This window comes from Saccostrea cucullata, unplaced genomic scaffold (assembly GCF_032062105.1).
Source record: "Saccostrea cucullata isolate Sc308-1 unplaced genomic scaffold, CSIRO_AGI_Scuc_v1 ctg484, whole genome shotgun sequence".
Lineage (NCBI taxonomy): Eukaryota > Metazoa > Mollusca > Bivalvia > Ostreida > Ostreidae > Saccostrea > Saccostrea cuccullata.
In genome coordinates this window covers 351,096-365,557 of record NW_026931863.1, presented here as the reverse complement: position 1 = coordinate 365,557, position 14,462 = coordinate 351,096, and the positions used below count along the sequence as shown (strand labels likewise).

At 33.4% G+C, this 14,462-nt stretch overlaps 1 protein-coding gene across 1 annotated transcript in view; it reads right to left on the bottom strand.

Moving 5' to 3' along the window:
• Positions 1–2,788: 2,788 nt before the first annotated feature.
• LOC134233765 (uncharacterized) overlaps positions 2,789–14,462 on the bottom strand; it is a 45,546-nt gene continuing 33,872 nt past the window's right edge. Inside the window, 13 exon segments of the mRNA XM_062715767.1 lie at positions 2,789–4,402; positions 4,607–4,685; positions 5,373–5,546; positions 5,663–5,793; positions 5,889–5,964; positions 6,131–6,244; positions 6,644–6,741; positions 7,062–7,206; positions 9,368–9,531; positions 9,904–10,065; positions 11,478–11,622; positions 12,015–12,169; positions 12,541–12,809. Coding sequence (XP_062571751.1) covers positions 4,328–4,402; positions 4,607–4,685; positions 5,373–5,546; positions 5,663–5,793; positions 5,889–5,964; positions 6,131–6,244; positions 6,644–6,741; positions 7,062–7,206; positions 9,368–9,531; positions 9,904–10,065; positions 11,478–11,622; positions 12,015–12,169; positions 12,541–12,809 — 1,787 coding nt within the window. The 3' untranslated portion in view covers positions 2,789–4,327.

The window sequence follows — 14,462 nt, the reverse complement described above, 5'->3', positions numbered from 1 at the left end:
TTGATTTCCGTCGATCATTCCTGATATACTCACGTAACTTCAAAGTGGCCACAACCTAGGAAGGCAAAAATTACATGATATTCGATAGAAAGAGTGCCCCTGTACAAAGAATGGGGTTGACCGTTCTTTCTCAATTCTAAACCTTGTGTCCTTGGTTTCACTAAAAAAAATTAGTTTACACAAATGAAATATATGGAGATAACGAACAGTATTTCTCCTCAATTCTACACATCATGTCCTTGGTTTCACTAAACAAAATGAGTTTATACATATGAGATATATGGAGATAACGAACAGTATTCAAGCACTAAGCTATAAGGTCCTCATAACCAATAATAAATGGAAGCAAAGCAAACACGTATCTCCAAAAACATCGGAGTTGGGATCAATTGACATGAAGGAGTGAGCATCTCCTGCTGACTTTCGCACACCCTATGTGCTCCTTGTAATGATCAGGAAAAGCAGAAAAATTATGGTGTGTTTTAGTGAGTTTAAAATTAAAAAAAAAGAAAAACGTCGGTCAGCATTTGACTTAATGATAGTTTGTGTTTGCTGACTTGATCCTTGTATCGACAAAAAACTTGCAAAATGATATCTTCAAACGACTCTGTTGATATTCATGTTTCAGCATCATGTTTGTCAAATTACTCGTTTAGATAGTGTTTATACATAGAAAATGCTCTTGCGTATCGCATCAGGTGATAATGCATGTTGCTACATAAAGAACGAAAGTTGACGATTGAAAAGTGGAAATCATCACGTTTATTGTAAAGCTTTGTTGTAAGATACCATTAATGTCTTTTGTAGTACAATAGCCAAATATGAAACACTTGTTTTAGACTCCATGGTATATTTTATCCCAAGCTCACTTGTATATATCGATCGACATATGAATAAAAGCAAATATTGTCCATTAATAAAACGTCGTCGATGTATCGACATGTCTAGTTGAATGCCATAGCAAGTGTTTTTTCTTCTCGTGTAGAAGTTTTGAAATAAATTCTGCTTCATATAAAACATACATAGGTCTACTAAAAACAGGGCGCAATTGGTACCCATTGGAATTCCAACAGATTGTTGGAATACCTAATCTCCAAAAACTTCAAAGACATTGTAAATCGGAAAATCGACAATTTTTATATCAATTTCAGAGTTGTGTGTATAATCAGAATATTTCTGAACAAATAAACTGTGCAAGTGACCAATGACAAGGTAAGTATAATTACGAGTTCCATTTTTACTGGGGAAAAAAGCAGTTGTCTAGCATCTAATTATAGATTGTCCTTGTATCGACCTTAGAACTTAAGAAATGACGACTTTGCACGAGACTGTCGATATCTTTGTTTCATCAACTTGTTTGTCAACAGCTTGCCTGTTTTTAGAAATTCTATATACACATACTTTTTTCTAGATTTTAAACGTGGTTCTACTAATTATGCAGTCTTCAAAACGGGGGGAAAAGAAGAACCATTTCTTGATATTTCTCTTAATATATAAAAATACATATAAAGACATGTGGCTGATAAGACGAAGGAAGAGCAAGAACTTATCTTTAAGTCGTTACACAATAATGTACAAATGGAGTTTGGTTAATTAATACAAAATTAAAATTAGCACTGTTTGGGGGACCTGAAGGGAAAGGGTTTATTTTATAAAGTAAAATGGAGCCTTACATGCATATCCATTCGTTTTCTAGCATCAAAAAAAAACTGTTTTCAAAAAAGGGGCACAGAAATTAATATAGTATTCCTCAAACAATTTAAGCATGCAATGTGCATTCTGTTGTTCCGTAATACTCTCTATAATAGGTGAGAATGATAGTGTGCCCCTATCGAATCAAATGGTTCTGCATATCAAATTTTTATCCTCCGAAGCGGCCCCATAAAAGTCAATTAAGCCCGATTTGCAGCGAGGAGATTATCCTGCTTTGAAGTTCTGTAGGACTTGACTATTCAATGTCTTTCGCCAAGAAATAATTAGTTTTTACGACAGTCTGCCAGAAACACTCCAGTTTTTGAATGAAAGATCTCTATGTGCGCTTTATTCTCGCGAGATTTCGAGGTGGGAAAATAATCATGGTTGATTTCTGCCGTGACAATACGGACGCTGAACATGTCGAAAAAACAACTAACAAATTAGACGCATATTACAGACTCGGATGATAATAGAGGACTGAAGATTCATCTTCAATATCGTTTGCCTATTCATTCAAAAACGTGATAAGAATACGCCGAGAGGAAATCTTCAGATTAACTTCTCTTATACATTGTAAATTGGTCCTATTGTTAACTGAGGAAGAAGTATGTAACTATTAGATAATTAGAAGAGCTTATTTCTATGATTAAGTCTTTCGATATTTGTGCTTTACTGTATATTCAGTCTTTTCTGAACCTTTGCAAAAAGCGAAACGATGCGGCAAATAAATGAGCATACAAGTCCTTCTTGAATTCATACTCGAAAGTCTCGAGTCAGAGTATTCTTGAACGATTTCTAAAATTATTGAAACATTCTGCACTTGTGAAGTATAATGCCCAATGGAGTTGGAAATTAATTTGGTTCCATTTTTTCCGCACAGAAATTTAAAGGTGGTTTATATGACAATGAAATTTCAATTATGACCTTGACCTTCAAAATCCCAAATTTGACCTTCAACATATGAAATTTATCATGTCCACATGCAGATCAAGTGTCACTAGCTGACAGCTAGCATTCTAAAACCACACAATTTTGCTATAAACTACAACCCACAATAATAAAATTAAGATAAAAAACAAAAGAATACTCATTTTTTTCTTTATATTAACCATTCGTTTTCACTCTTCAATATATAACACTGTTTATGGTTTCTATGAGTAATGTAACAATATAACATTGGAAGACATTGACAATTTCAAGACAATGAGAGACACATGTAGCCATGTGAAAGGCACATTTCAAAGACAGTACAACAATCGTTAATACAATGCTGAAAATAAAATTGATAAAAATTGGTAAGTAGTAATCTCTCAGTATATGTTTTTATACCAGTACCATCTTAGATAAAGATTTGTATGTTGAATCATCAACTAAACTCTGTATTGAATATCACAATACAGTAATGCTGGTGCAATTTATATACATAGCATTACAAAGTATTTGTTTATAGGTCCTAAGTAGCTATGCTTTCAAATATATTTTTTTTTTTTATAATAGTTCTAGCTTCTCAAGACATGTATAGGTTAATAATTTCAATGTTTTAGTTCTGTGATGTAAGACTGCATGTTTAGAGTCAGCCCCCCCCCCCCTTTCTCGATATTTAAACCATTCCACCTCAACAAATCCTACTACAACATATCATAGGCACTTGGGGGCTGCCCCTTACATTTTCTTCTTTTTAAATCAGGGGTACCTTTTTTCCCACAAAAAAAAAAATTGGGGAAAAGGAGTGTTAACCACAAAAACAAGGAAAAGGGGTGGGGGGTTCCTACTCCCAAGAGTCAATGCAATATGTATGGTATGCAAAAACCAGACATAAGTGTATCATCTTAAGCCAAATCATAGACACAAAAGGCTCAGAAATGACAACCCGTTCATTATCGGATTATCCTACACCAATTTATGTTCTTGGTAAAGTTTTAAAAAGTAATAAGCTACAGTAAACATTCAATTTTTAAAAATGAGATTGTCTTGCAGAATTGTTTATATTTAATACTGTGTAAACATTACACATTTATATATTCAATATTGAACTGTACATCACAAATAAACGTATGTTGTGGATTTCATTGTTAGGGACGGAGATTAATTTGAGTACTCAGGTATACAATGGCGATTATTCTTTTTAACAAAAGCTAAAACTCTAATGATTAAGAACACAAAATGGTCAATATAGTATTGCAATTTACACAGAAAAAATATTTCTCCTTATACATATAGTGTTAAAAAAAATCTGTCTAGTATAAAGTCTGAGTCATGACAAATATGTTATAAGCCAGAAAGAAATAATTATGCAGATTTCAAAGCTCATTCACCATCATATCTAATGTTAGAGGTGACATAAAAAAAATTACACAGTCAGTATTAAAAAAAAAAAAAAAAAAGCCAGAAATTGTTTCAGTTTTTGATGTGTCAAATACATAAATTCATTGCAATTTTTTTTTCTCCATCAGTAATGCGTTTTCATAATTCAGATTTACTTTATACAACATATACAATTGTGTACATTTCAAGAGATTGTCAAAATTTGACATTTATGAAGCTGGGGATGCCTTTATCGTATGTAGTTCTTCAATTGATCATATGAATCTAGTATGAAAACATGAGGTTTGCCGTTGAGCACAATGCCAGATCATGTAATCAGATCAGAATTCCGACTGACAACTTCATTTACCCTGTCCAGCAGGTATTTTTTATCTCTTCCCTCCTGAAAATGAACAAATTAATTTTTCATTCTGTCAACCATTTTTACAAGTAAATTTTAAACTTGCTTAAAAGTTCTATGAAATAAAACAAGACATTACTTTGTGTCCTAATTTTCCTTCCAATATCAATAGAATTCCTAATGCTAAAGTTTACTTGCACCAATTAATATACACCTATTAACACTGATCATACAAATACTACTCACCATTTTCAGTTGATTTTGTAGAAGTTCCTCAGTCTTTTTATATCCTTGACCTCGTAACCAGTAATAATACATCAACAGTCTAAAATGAAAGAAAAAATATGAATCAAATACAATGCACATTTTTACTCTTTATAAATGACCATTTTTCAGTATTCAAGTTTGACTCTTTTCAACTATACTTGTAACTTTTCATGACTGCAAAATTTCTAATAAAAAAAACAAGACTATGATAAATTTCAAAGTATATGTATTGTACTAGTTAGACTAAGTCTGTGTCTGTGGACAGGCCCTCACCAAAGTCAAAGGGACAATATTATTTTATCCTCAGAACATTCTATCTAATCTATCAATCCTAATTAGTTCAATCTCCTAAAAAGTGATTTTGCAAAGACACTTCACCCTGTTTTTCTCAAAACAAATTATCCAAAATTGCATTTATTTTTTAAGGATGAATGTTATGTTCAGGGCCATTGACCTTGGGGTTAAATGGTAGTTCATTTGTGAAGTATGCTTGACAAATATGAATTCAATAAACATTTCTCCTGGAGTTAAAAAGTTCTTGGGCTTGTTGTCAGACAAACAGATCAATATTGAAATTAAATAAAGAAAAAAACCTACAGTCCCCATACTCCACCCTTCAATCTTACACGAAATTTTACACAAAGAACTAAATGTAACAGAATGTAAAACAAATTAAAACAAAATTAATCTAAGTGAATACATTTCGGTACCTTCTAGAATTAAATAAGAATTCACATGTACTTACACAAGCAAAACAACCACAGGTACAAAGAATCCCACAGTTCCTAGAAATTCGAACACATCTTTGGCCTCTGCAGGCCAGCTAGCGACCGTCTTAGAGATGACATCAAACATTACAGCCTCAGTCTGGTTTGTACTGTACACTCTGAAAGGGCCACAACTCTGGCTAGGGGAAATGCTGCAAGTATATAGATAATGGAAACATTGGTCAAAATTAAAGATAATCAGCTATGAATGATAACAATAACATTGAACAATTTACATTTTAAATGCTTTTTTTTAAATCAAGAGTACCTTCCAATCATATATCCCAGCAGGCCAGCAGATATTATAAAAGACAGGAGCAGCACCAGCATAAACAGAGAGTTAGAACCAGATGTTTTAAATGGACGTTCCTGGGGAACATTTATCTTGAGAACGGCAAACTGAATTCAATACAAGATACTGGTAAAAATGAAATTTTGTTGCAGGATTGAAAGATTATACAATTTAGTTCACACACATTAAAAAAAAAACCTACCTTTTTGACCCAAAAGAAGAGAGCACACTTGAGGAATGTCATAAATGGAATGAGAGGGCTAAAAAACATCCCTAGCCTGCAATGTAAACAACATACTCTTTCCTCAAACTTTTTTATATAAATGAGTATCAAACAAATAAAATTTCTAATCTTAAGTTTTTACATGTTAATTGAATCTGTCAGTTTGAAATTTCTAAGTACATGTCCTATCTTAAATTGTTTGAGCTTGTCACAGTACTTACCAACATATACTCTGGGTGTAAATGATATCTACCACACTCTGTGGTAAATCAAACTCTTGCGGTCCAACCAATTTCACCAATTTATTGGAATTGCCATAGTTCTTGAACAAAAACCTATTGAAATAAAGGGAAAATTATATATATAATATATATAAAGCAATTTTAAAGAATGCAAGTATCTTCAACTTTGAACATCTGACTCTTTTAATTATGTTGGTGATCTTAAGTGTTTAGGATTTTTTTCCACTTCTTGGTTATAAAAAAAAGTGTTGTGTTCAGGGAGGGCATGGATATGATCAAGGGGCAAGTTAACAAAACTTTTGGAATGAAGTTTTTTTTTTCCTGTAGAATAGCTACATGGAAAAGGAAACTGTACCTATCAGAGATATGTAAAATATGCATTGTATTGGTAGCTAAATTAATTTTATCCCTAACTAAATAAATTTAAAATATTTGTTGGTCTATCTATTAACATGCTGATTTATTTCAACTACTATCCCCTTTGTAACTTACCACCTGGGGACCTGCATGAAGAAAATGATTCCAGTTTCTACAATCAAGTCCAGTAAGACCAACTTATACAACTGTTGTCCAAAATAGGTCTCCCAACACTGCACAAGAAAAAAATGGACATACAAGATAACTATAAGATGTTTTATACTTTAAGTAACTGTATTTCGTATTGTATAAAAATTGACCAAAAAAAAATTTCATGTAGTGAATAATTTTTTATTGTACTTGAATTTCAAAAAACTAGGACCTAAAGGTTTTCCTTGATTCATTGACTGCAAATATTGTGATTTTTTTAATACTATGCAATTGAAATGCCTGGTATGTTATGATGTTAAAAAAAATTACTTCCAAATATATTTTTCTTTTATATCTTTCTGATTAAAGGCATTTTATTCAATGCTGTGTTGTAGAACCTTACCATGATCCTCCCACGACTTGAATCTGATTCCCATTGTTTGTTCCCACATTTTCCTGTAACAGAGTTATCCTCTGGCTTCTCTATCAACTCCTTGTATAAAATTGCTATCAAGGCTATGGGGGAGGCTAATCTCAGTAAAATGGCTCTAAAAAATTTAATTTCATGATATAACATTTTTCAAAACATTCATACATGTAGTAGTGAAATGCTAAAATGATAACTGATTTATCTCGATCTCTTGGAATTTTCATTCATTAAAATTACATAAAATAACACAGGTTTAATTTTTTCAAATTAAATGTACTCCTTTTCACTGAAGACTAGCTGCAGAACTGTAGCTGTCTGAAAAAATAGATAGACCAGAGAGCTACAGTGCCGCCCATTGAAAAAACTGCATATTTATTGTGCACAAAAAAGAGCGCTTGGTTCTGGATAAATTCTTTCCAATTCTGACCTCAATTGCAAAAAAGCTAGATTTAAAAATATTCCTTACTCCTCTATCAAGTATTCTCGTAGTTTACATCTGTGCGAAGGGCATTTGATCGAATTATTTTGCAAACGAAAAGTGCAGTAAAAATGTGTGAAATTTTCGATGATATCAATTTCAGGGCCAGGAGGGCTATTAAAACAATTATAAGGTATTTTTTGTTGTGGAAACAGTGAAAGAATATGTAAGGAACACAGTACATAATATTTTGAGATGACAGTTTTAAAAACATAGAGAATGAAAGAAAAAGTGAGCTAGCTCACATACCCCACGCTCCCCCATAACTTGACGGTGAAACACATAATGAAAGGCACAGTGCACTTTAAATACATAGTATAGATCAAAAAGAGCAATAATTGCAAAAAATCTTCAAATCAAAATGTCTTGCATATGAGGACATTTAAATGTGGAATGAAGTTTCTAGATTAATTATGGAATCAGAATTTCTTGACAATATACAAATCCACACATTAATTTGAAGTGGGGGGGGGGGGGGGGGGGAGAAATTTTCTTGAATAATAGGCAAGCATAAGTTGACGAAACAATGTACAACAGTTTAAGAGGAGTGGTGCTAACAAACTGTTCATCTCTATATTCAAAATATGGCCAAAAAGTCTAAGTTGGAAAGTGTGGAAATTCCTGGAAAAATAAAGGAATCAGAATTTCCTGGTAATATGCACATCTACATATTGTGTCCTAAATATCTGCAAAGTTTAACGAAATTCTGTGCAGCGGTTTATGAGGAGTTGCGCTGACAAACTGTTCAGCTCTATATTCAAGGTATGGCCAAATGCCTAAGTTAAAAGTGCAGAAATTCCCGGAAAAAATAACGGAATCAGAATTTCCTGGTAATATGCACATCTACACACTGTGTCCTAAATACCTGCAAAGTTTGACGAAATTCTGTGCAGCGGTTTATGAGGAGTTGCGCTGACAAACTGTTCATCTCTATATTCAAGGTATGGCCAAATGCCTTATTTAAAAGAGTGGAAATTCCCGAAAAAAATAATGGAATCAGAATTTCCTGGTAATAAGCACATTATCACACTGTGTCCTAAATACCTGCAAAGTTTGACGAAATTCTGTGCAGCGGTTTATGAGGAGTTGCGCTGACAAACTGTTCATCTCTATATTCAAGGTATGGCCAAATGCCTAGGTTAAAAACTGCGGAAATTCCCGGAAAAAATAATGGAATAAAAATTTCCTGGTAATATGCACATCTACACATTGTGTTCTAAATACCTGCAAAGTTTGACGAAATTCTGTGCAGCGGTTTATGAGGAGTTGCGCTGACAAACTGTTCATCTCTATATTCAAGGTATGGCCAAATGCCTAAGTTAAAAGTGTGGAAATTCCCGGAAAAAACAATGGAATCAGAATTTCCTGGTAATATGCACATCTACACATTGTGTCCTAAATACCTGCAAAGTTTGACGATTCTGTGCAGCGGTTTATGAGGAGTTGCGCTGACAAAAAAAGAGGACTGACTGACTGACTGACGGACTGACTGACTGACGGACCAGTCAAAAACATTATACCTCCCGCAACTAGTTGCGTGGGGTATCATTAAATCGAGAAATGGCACAGTTTTTTTGTGCGCAATAAATATATAGTTTTTTCAAAGGGTGGCACTGTAGCTCTCCGGTGTGTCAATATTATTTTTTGGAAAGCTACAGTTCTGCAGCTAACTGAGGATATATTTCTTAGGTATATGAGAGAATAAAACTTATGACCTAGCTTAAACATTTTTGTCTGAGTAATGCAAGCCAAAAAAATTACACCAAGAATCATGTCAATAATAATTAAATTATATATTCACCTAGCTAGAGTCAATTTAAATCCAAATTCATATCTGTAGTCCTCAAACTGAACCAGCTTTTGGAAGATGATTGGTAGTACAGCATTGAGCACAGTTATAGTCACAAAGGGGACATACTGAACCACTAATTCCAAAATCTCTGATAGATCTTTCTGATTTTGTAGCTGGAAAAAAATGTTTTCATTGTACACATCATTCTCACAGATAATCAAATCTTTAAATATTTTCCAATGCATTGACATACTTTTTCTAATAAAATACTTTTAAAAATTAAAAGTGATTATGAACAACGCTTATATCAGTTAATTAAAAGTTTCGGGCTTTCGATAAGTAGTGACATGTTTTAAATAACATATACCGTACCTTAATTGTGTCATGCTAAATTGCCAACCAGTGACACACTGAATGCTTGAACCAAAGCATATGTGAGCACATAGTAAGCCACAGCGATACGTCCCCATGATAAATAAATTCAGCTTATGTCCCCTACTTCTAAACTTATATTGAAATTGTCCTAAAAGGTTAATAACCCTCACCTCTATCATCTGTTCAGTGGTAAATGCAATGAGATACAAGGCTCCCCCTAACAGAGCTAGAACCAGAATGTTGATCAGGAATCGCAGTAGGTACAACTTAACTAGTTCTCCTGTAGTTCTATGCTCTCTCTCCCATTCCTTTCTCTGATCACTCAATTCAGCCTATTTACAAAAAAAAAAAAAATGAAAAAATTCAAAGAATTGTGGTCCCCCACTTTCGGTGTCTTTGTGGGTGAGATGTTATTTTTTATGACATATTGTGTGTAATATGAACATCCTGTCATATGTCATTTATTTAGAAAGTAACACTGAAGTTGATTTTTTTTTGAAGGATGAAAACCCTAATCCTGACCGTTAAAAAGTTATGGCCAAAGTAAAAAGTTTTTTAAAAGTAGGTCCAAGGTCAAGATCAAAGGGTCAAATTTTTTGATATCCAATGAAAGATTTTCTCACAAGGATTACATATGTGAAGTATGAAAGCCCTAGGCTTTACTGTTCAAAAGTTATGGCCAAGGTTAAAGTTTTTTCATAAGTACGTAAATCTCCAAGGTCAAGGCCAAAAGGTCAAGGTTGTTGGTATCCAATGAAATGTCTTGCCACAAGAAATACATATGTGAAATATAAAAGTCCTAGTATCCACAGTTAAAAAGTTGTGACCAAGGTTAAAGTTTTTTAAAAGTAGTTAAAACTCTAGGGTCAAGGTCAAAGGGTAAAAGTTATTGGTATCCAATGAAAGGTCTTCTCACAAGGATTACATAAGTGAAGTACGAAAGCCTTAGTCCTCACCGTTCAAAAATTATGGTCAAGGTTTAAGTTTTTTTTATAAGTACGTAAATCTCTAAGGTCAAGGTCAAAAGTTCAAGGTTGTTGTTATCCAATGAAAGGTTTTGCCACAAACAATATGAAAGTCCTAGTGGATACCATTCAAAAGTTATGGCCAAAGTAAAAGTTTGGAATTTTTGTGTAAAAGTGGGTCAAACTCCAAGGTCAAGGTCAAAAGGTCAAATTTGGTGGTACCCAAAGAAAGGTCTTGTCACAAGGAATACACATGTGAAATATGAAAGTCATAGCTCCACTAAATCAAAAGTTATGGGCAAGGTTATAGTTTTTATGACAGACAGAGTGACAGAACGGAAGACGAATGAGATTTAATGTCCCCTCGCTTTCGCGAAAGCGGGGGACAAAAATACGTTTTTGGCGGGGTGGGGACCTGTGGGGTGGGGGGTTACTTTAAATTTTTTTCCTCATTTAGTTCAGAAAACTTCTATTTGTTACTTAAAATACACAAATATATCTAAAATTTAGATGAAATAAAATCTCTGAAATTATATCTTAACTTGCTTAAAGGGACCGACATATGTCCAAAAAGTCTTTGTGTAAAATTTTAAAAGAAATGTTGCTACAATATGTACTGTGATGTCAAATAACACTGTTCTGATGTAAAACAACATACCGTAGGTACCCATTAAAAGAAATAGCCGAGTTTAAATTTTCAAGCAATTTTATTGTTGTTGTTGTTGTTGTTGAACAAATGTCATTTTTCATGATTTTTGTCATCTAAAAATGCAAAATACCTTTAAATCTGTAAAGATGTTTTTCCTTTTCACTTTGGCTGCCTTTTTATTGTTGATGCAGAAATCCCATCCGGAAAAAGTTTTGTTGCAGTAAAGAGCTACTGTCTCTTGTGTACCCACAGACACTTTTACATTCTTAGCAGCACTGTATAGAAGTACAATGTGTCATTAGAGACCTCAACCATTCAATAACCAGTACAAGTAATTCAAGAGAAGAAACTAATTAATGCCAAGAGACAGATGACTATTTTTCATTCTATTGTTAAAATACATTATTGGAGTTTTATCTAGGTCAATTTTATTTAATCCAACTTTTAAACATCTCATGAGGCAAAGAAAAGAGAAATTCTACAGTAGCTCTCTGATCAAGAGAAACTATCTAGAATTTCACTTTTATTTCAACTTTCTTATTTCCAACTTAAGTTATTTGCACAGCATTTTTTACCTTTTGAGTCTTTTAACTTTAGCACTTAGGTGGTACTGTTGATCTTAACTTTATACATGGTATTTCCAGGTATAGTATAAATCAGTACTTACTTTTTAACAATTAAGAAAAAGGAAATCAAAAAACATCCTCCAAATGCCAACATATAGGCCAGTCCCATGTGGTAGGTGTAGACCTCATTGTCACTGGTCGTGTAAGTTTTATTGTAATAAACTCCATAAAATAAGACTCTTCTCTCCATCCAGCCCTAGTGGGGAAAAAATATCTCATCAACAAGATGTGAAAATAGTTAGTGGCTAAGAATTTATTGCCCAACTCTTGAATTCGTCATATTTAATTTTGAACCACATATAAAATTTTCTTCTTATTTTTTGCCACACTGCACAGAATGAATTTATTTTGTGTGTGTGTTTGTAATTTTATAACCTAGTATACCTTTTGAAGTTTGACAAGAATAAATTCTGTGTTTCAAAACTTATTCTTAAGTCCTGCATACATATTTTAGAGTATTTTGTTTTCATTTACTTTAATAATGATACTTGTATTTAAAAGAAAAATTGAAGTTTAATATATAATCATATATGCATGGCAGAAAAACAGACATCAAAATGAACTTACAGTGCCTTGTAGAAAATCCAGCACTTGTTGTCCCAAAGATTCGTTGTCCATCAGAATTTTGTGGTAGACTTCATATTCAGTTGTACAATTAATGGCCTCCATATATCCAGATACATTAGCATCAGAAAGGGATGAATTAAAATTATATGGACCCAGAGCCAGATAGGGCACAGTTATAACACAAAACATTATAATCATGATGTAGATATTCAAAAACATCAGCCATTTTATGAATCGGAAATAGGTCATCACAGCTGTTCCATACTGACCTACAAAAACGAAATCTGTTTTTAATACAGCTATTTTAACCATTGAATCTGGAAAACAAGAGGCCCATGGGCCACATCGCTCACCTGAGCACTAAGGGAAGGAAAAAGTAGAAAATGGCTTTTTATTGTAAAGTTTAAATCCAAAAGTAGTCCCATGACCAATCATGGATTTGCTATTTTTTAGAAAATGATTTTTAAAGAATTTTCCTATATGTATCTTTAAAAACTTTGGTCGGCCATTTTGGCCCCGCCCTACCCCGGGGGGTCATAATTTGAACAAATTTGAATCTACACTACTTGAGCATGCTTCCATATGAATATGATGAATTATGGCTTTGTCATTCTTGAGAAGAAGATGTTTAAAGAATTTTCCTATATATTTCTATGTAAAACTTTGGTCGGCCATTTTGGCCCCGCCCTACCCCCGGGGGTCATGATTTGAACAAACTTGAAACTACACTACCTGAGCATGCTTCCATATAAATATGATAAATTATGGCTTTGTCATTCTTGAGAAGAAGATTTTTAAAGAATTTTCCTATATATTTCTATGTAAAAGTTTGGTCGGCCATTTTGGCCCTGCCCTACCCCCGGGGGTCATGATTTGAACAAACTTGAATCTACAATACCTGAGCATGCTTCCATATAAATATGATGATTTATGGCTTTGTCATTCTTGGGAAGAAGATTTTTAAAGAATTTTCCTATATATTTCTATGTAAAACTTTGGTCGGCCATTTTGGCCCCGCCCTACCCCGAGGGGTCATGATTTGCACAAACTTGAATCTACACTACCTGAGCATGCTTCCATATAAATATGATGAATTATGGCTTTGTCATTCTTGAGAAGAAGATTTTTAAAGAATTTTCTATATATTTTCTATGTAAAACTTTGAGGGCGTGGCCCTTCATTTGCCCCTTGAATCCCCATCACCCAAGGATGCTTTGGGGTTTGGTCATGATTCTTGAAAAAGTTGAAAATGTGAAAAGTTTACAGACAGACAGCATGCTCCCATATAAATATGATGAATTATGGCCTTGTCATTCTCTTAAAGAACATCTACACAACACTTATTCAATTTTAAGATTCATTTATTACCAGCATAATGCAAAGGTAGCTAAATTTTCTGTAATATGGTAAGAATGATTGCACTTAGTGTAGTAAACGTGGCCCCCGGTAAATTGCGCCCCTAATGAAAATAATGAAACAATTCTTCAAGGTCTAGATCGCAACTTTGCAAAATTACAGAGATTAAAAGTGAGTAATATTGAAGAACGAGACAGTGTTTTGTAAGAGGGGTCAATGCAATACCTGAGCATTGTTATTCATTATAAATTTCTAGATGAATTATGGCTTTGTCAAATTTCTCAAAAGGTGTAGAACTTTTGAAATTTTTTTAAGGGAGAATTTTCCTATATATTTTTGAAAAAAGGTAAAAACGCCGACAGTTTTCTTCACTGTTTACGGGTATTTACATGTCATTGACCTCATTGTGACCTGTTTAATATTCCAATTTTTCACGTGATTTGTAGACTCAGGTAACATTGTGAATACAAAACAAATCGATAAACCACGTGGTTGTAAATTCCGTCGAAAGGCGTACAACTTAGACCGTTACATGTACATTTTTAATCAATCAACATAGAATTATT